The following is a 5,505-nucleotide window of genomic DNA, read 5'->3' as shown; positions in this document are numbered from 1 at the left end:
TCGCGGACCTTGCAACCTCTCTGCCTTCTACCGATTGAAATCGATCAAAGGTGCATTTTTTTTTCAGTTTTTTCAATTATGTTATGATTTCTGTTCTGATTCATTGTATTTTCGTTTATATCATTTGATTCTGTCCGAATTATTTTATCAATTTGTATGTCATACGCTTACCCTAACCCTAACCCTAACCCTGAATCTAACCCTAACCCTAACCCTAACCCTAACCCTAACATGTATCTAATTTCTGATTTTGGTTATTTTTTCAGTTTAATAGTGTGACACAATGACCTCTCGACGCGTTTCAAAGCTGCCAGTGACCCATTCCGAGAGAAGAACCAAGAGTCGTCACGATGGGTCGTCATCCTCTCAGCCCCAGGCTGCTTCGAGTCAGGCTCCGGACTTGACGTTCGGATATTTGTTTGAGGATGACATACCTTCACACGAGAAGTTCGTGAAGTTTTTCATGACCCGGAAGATCTGCGAACCGAAATCACTGGATTCGGCATTCTTCAACCTAGAGCGTTTTGACATTGTGCCGCTTCTTGAGCAGACACATTTACTTCACCTGGCGGAGATGCGGTGCCCATACTCGGAGGTCATGGTAAGAGCCTTCTACCAGAACCTTGGCTACTCGCAAGGCGAGCTGACTTCCCGTGTCTGCGGGATTGATATCATCATGACTGCTCCTATCTGGACGGAGCTACTGGGGTTCGATTTTGATGGTGTCACAGGAGCAGCACTATATGATGGAGACAGCCATCATATATTTGGTGATTATAACCGGGAGACCATTGTTACAGAGACTAGGAGGGCAGACGCTGAGCCCGGTCATTTTGCTCATTATCCTGTTAGCAACTTGTCAGTTTCTGCTCGCATTCTTCATTATGTGGTGACACATATTATTTTCCAGCGCCCGCGTAATCAATCAAAGGTGCTGGAAGGGGACTTTGTCATCCTGTGGGCCCTCCTTCACAGTCAGCAGGTGAACTGGAGGCATTACATATGCATACTGATGTGGAAGACAGCCAAGTCAAAGAAGGCTGAATTGCCTTTTGCATTTCTGGTGCAGAAGATTCTGCATAGATTTGGAGTGCCTATAGCAACAGAGACCTTGAAGACCGCCAGAGGCTGGAATGCTATATTTGGTGAGAGGCTCCTGAAGCAGTGTGGGATCCTACAGAACAGAGCGGGTATCTGGACGTGGAAGAAGGCACCAGAACCACCTGAGATCCCATTCCACCACGATGCTGAGATGGAGGATGCACCTGCAGGTGATGTGTTGGTCTTTATGAGTTTATGCAATTTTGTGTTGTTTATTTTTTAATGTGGTATTTATAAGATGTGTTTTTCATGGTTTATGATGTAGGCCTTGATGATGATGACGATGATGATGGCGTTGCTGAGGTTGATGTCAGACCGACACGTCCCACCCGCAGTCGGCGACCACCAGCTCCTCCTGAGGGTGGATGGACACTTGATCATGTCATGGCATCCTTATATGATCTGACTACTGACTTTAGAGGATATAGACAGAGCACGAGCAAGTGGCGAAACCAGATGGACACAAGGGTTGCACGGTTGGACACAAGGGTTTCACGCTTGGAGGGTTTAATTGGCGAGGGTGCCCATACTCAGGAGGAGGAGGATGATGACAATGGGGATGACACACAATCGGATGAAGAGAATGGGGAGGACACGCCATCGGATTAGTGTGTCCATAGGGTTTCATATCATTGATTTAGTTTGATGTAATGTAGTCATTTTGGTACATTTAGGAACTTTACCTACATTGCATGGATGTTTTTGTACTGGATGTTCAAAATTTGAATGAATGAAATTTTTGTTTTGCGCACGTTCAGACTTGTTGGTTCTATGCATTAGTATGGGACCTTGCATTAATATTGTCATAATTAATTTGGAAATCAATTCAACCCAAAGTACTTTAATATTCATGTTCAACTTTCATTGGCGCACATCTTGATTACTGCATCCTATTTCTACGAAATCAATCCACCCCCAAGTCATACCGTATGTAGGTATTGCACAACAATTACCAAAATGCAACAAAAATTGCCAAAACAGCATCTGCAACAGCATCTGCAACTGGTCTACCCGGGTACCACGAACTGGTCTACCCAGGTAGGATGTACTCGGGTATATCATTACGAGTTACCCGGGTAGACCAGTTGCAGATGCAGCAGCAGGTGCTGTTCAATCCATTTTGTTTGCATCTTGGTAATTGATGTGTAATACAATAACCTTAACTGACTCGGGGAAGGGGTAAATGGGTATGGTAGACATTCGGATTGCACAATACGGAACGAGTGACTCGCTAAACTTAACAGATACATTTCAACAATACATTTCAACAACACAAGAATACAGTTCAACAATACATTTCAACAACACAATACATAACTAATACAAGATAAAGTTTAGGGTACAAGGAAACAAAACAATACGTAAAGTGATTGTCATTACAAAACAAAGTACTACACAAAAACAATACGTAATCATGCTTGTCTTAGTCTCAATGGACATGTACGAATGTTATGTCCAACTTGCTTGCCATGCTTACATCTGCTCTGACTGCTAGAGGGTTGAGACTCAACCCAATCCATCTCATTCTGAATCCTTGAAGACTTTGGTCTTCCTTTTGCACGTACCAACTGAGCATCCGAAATTACAGTAGGCCCAACAACGGATGGAATCAACAATTCATTGCCAATAGGAAACCAGTGTGCAGCATATACTTTAGCAATGGTTGGAATTTTGAAAACATGATCCACATAATCATAATGGTTTAGCTTGGCTACCTTGCAAACTGCTAATACATGACTGCAGGGATACCTCCTTGCTGTAAACCTACCACACTGACATGTACGATTGATTAAGTCCACTCTCATGATGTCACCGACCTCGTGTGTAGATTGATTGTAGGCATCCTCAACCTCAAACAATAACAGCTCACTATCATATATCCTCACACGATAAGTGCCAGCCAATTCATCATTTTTTTGCAAAGCTGCCTCAACCTTCTTTGAAATTATCCAACCTTGTGAGATATCTTTTTCAATCCCTTCACGTCTCTTGACGAAATACTCAACGAGTCTACTGAATGTCATCTTGACCAATGCAGTTATAGGCAGATTTCGTGCTCCACGAAGCACCTTATTCACACACTCAGATAGGTTAGTTGTCATATGACCAAACCTACGTCCTGTCTCATCATACGACCTGCACCATTGCTCTTTCGGAATCGCATCCAACCATGAAGCAACTTCAGGATTGTTCTCGATAAATTCCTTGTACCTAATGTCGAAATTTATCTTTGAACATGTGTACCCTGCAAAAAACCATGACATATGCATTGGTTAGTGAATTTTATCAACGTTTTCTTCAAATGGTTGAAAATGTGAGTAATTATACCGTACATTACCTAATTTCATCAACGTTTTCTTCAATTCCACATTCCTAAAACGGGTATTGAAGTTGCTTCCGATGTGACATAGACAAAATACATGATAAGCATATGGAGGCTGCCACCCTCCGTGGTCTTTCACCGCCCGTATGATGCTTCGATGACGATCGGATATTAGACAAATACCATGCCTATGTGTGACATGAAAACGTAAAAGGCTAAGAAACCAGGACCAATCATCCAACCTCTCACCTGGAGGAACAACAACAAAGTCAATAGGGATGAGCTCAGAAATTATTTACAGTATGAAGTGGCAAAGAAGGGTCACATGCTTTCACATACCCCAAAGCAAAATTATTTACTCACCTGGAGGAACAACAGCAAAGGCAATAGGGAGCAGAAATCCATCTCCATCCTGAGATGTTGCAATCAATAGAGTACCTCTGTACTTCCCATACAGATGAGTGCCGTCAATTTGAATTATAGGCTTGCAGTGTTTGAATGCTTCAATGCATTGGTGAAATGTCCAAAAAACCCTTTGAAATACGGCCCTGTCTGTATAAACCCGACGTTCATCAAAACATTGATTTGTATCAAGTTTGAACACAGAACCCACATTCACCTCCGTCATATACTTCAGCCAATTTGGCAAGAATGCGTACGATTTCTCCCAGTCACCAAACAACTTAACAATGGCCTTCATTTTTGCCTTCCAGGCCTTCCTGTACGTTATGTTGTATCCATATGTTCCCTGTATCCTCTCCTGTATCAGAGCTGGTCTTGTGGATGGATCTTCCTTTAACATATCTGGAAAAAAAAAAATAACTTTACCATATTCTCAATTAATATGAATCATTAAATACACAGTAGAATACATACTCATTATAGCCGCACAAATGACATTTGAATCCAACTGTCTATGATCCTGTGCTACGCCTTGATTTAGGCATGTGTGACCTTGACCCCATTTACGGACCACCCAATTAGCTCCCTTCTTCGGCTTAATTGCCCTCATATACCAGGGACAACCGTCAGCATGGTTTTTACACTTCATAACAAATCTTGACTCGTCGCTTTTTTCAACTATGGCTGTCCTGCGCCCCTTCATACAATGGCTTTCATTCCAGAATGGCTCCTCAGACCCTGCATCTAAAGATCAACTCTCATTTGTCTGAATGAATACCACCACAAATAATAAATTGTCTAAAGCAAATGTTCAAATTTAATAACTTACCACTACTGACTGGGTCGACATGAAGTGGTGACAAGGCTGGGGTACCGAGACTTACAGCGCTCATGTCAGCCTCAAAATTACCGTCCACGTCAGTGTCTGACGAATCACCTTTTGGAATAGCACTTTCAGGTTCTCCCTCATCTTCGCTGTCCACATAGTCCTCGTCTTCATCCTCTTCATCCTCATCCAATGCTACCTGAGGAGGTGCAGAAGATCGTACAACTGTATCTTCTTGACCGGTACAGTGTGCAGTAGTGGTTGTATGCACCGGTAAAGATGAAGATTGTCCAACATCAACTTCAACATATATCTCAATATATTTTAATACTTTCCATTCAACAAACGCATCTGTTACGAACTCCACATCTTCATCATCATTTATATCGTTTCCAATGTAGTATATTGTATCCATATCCACTACAGTCTCTGACCTGGCTATCATGCGGTGGATGGAATGTATGCCTTCTGACCCCATTTTTTGAAGAATTCTCTCCTTCAGTTCATTGCATGTAGTGCCCACTTTGATTTTTATCGTTTTTGTTTTTCCTTCAAATCGGACACCGTTCGGACCTTCAAAATGCCTCCCATTGTAGTAAATAACTATAGGAACCATGTTTGGACTTGAACTCATCTTTCACACAAAAATTAGATCTAGGTTTTGGGTTTGGAGGTTGGTTCGGATTTTTTAGCACAAAATGGGAGTGTGGAGATGTAATCTCAATGTCCCACCAAGATTCAGCTTTCTGAAATGATGAGATGAAATATGTGTGATGTTTCGGATTAGAGAGGGTAAGAGAGAAGATTTGGGGTTTCAAAAACCCTATACCTCGCAACAATGGCCGAAACCCAT

The 5,505-nt window shown here is 42.1% G+C and overlaps 1 protein-coding gene across 1 annotated transcript; it reads left to right on the top strand.

The window, feature by feature from the left end:
- The first annotated feature begins 1,250 nt into the window (after positions 1-1,250).
- LOC133318578 (uncharacterized) lies at positions 1,251-2,894 on the top strand. The gene is made up of 3 exons (XM_061520587.1): positions 1,251-1,271; positions 1,367-1,621; positions 2,845-2,894. Exons 1-3 carry the CDS (start codon positions 1,253-1,255, stop codon positions 2,892-2,894), a joined length of 324 nt encoding a protein of 107 aa, XP_061376571.1. The 5' UTR covers positions 1,251-1,252.
- The last annotated feature ends 2,611 nt before the right edge of the window (positions 2,895-5,505 follow it).

The sequence above is a fragment of the Gastrolobium bilobum genome, unplaced genomic scaffold, assembly GCF_033153095.1.
Source record: "Gastrolobium bilobum isolate Gb01-03AN ecotype WA unplaced genomic scaffold, APGP_CSIRO_Gbil_v1 utg4519, whole genome shotgun sequence".
Taxonomy (NCBI): domain Eukaryota; kingdom Viridiplantae; phylum Streptophyta; class Magnoliopsida; order Fabales; family Fabaceae; genus Gastrolobium; species Gastrolobium bilobum.
The sequence above is the reverse complement of the archived record's forward strand: the minus strand, read 5'-3'. Positions and strand labels throughout refer to the sequence as shown.

Excerpts from the sequence above, each read along its gene's own strand:
- LOC133318578 (XM_061520587.1), top strand. Across the intron at positions 1,622-2,844 it reads GGAGGGTTTAATTGGCGAGG|GGATACCTCCTTGCTGTAAA; the intron begins GTGCCCATACTC and ends ACATGACTGCAG.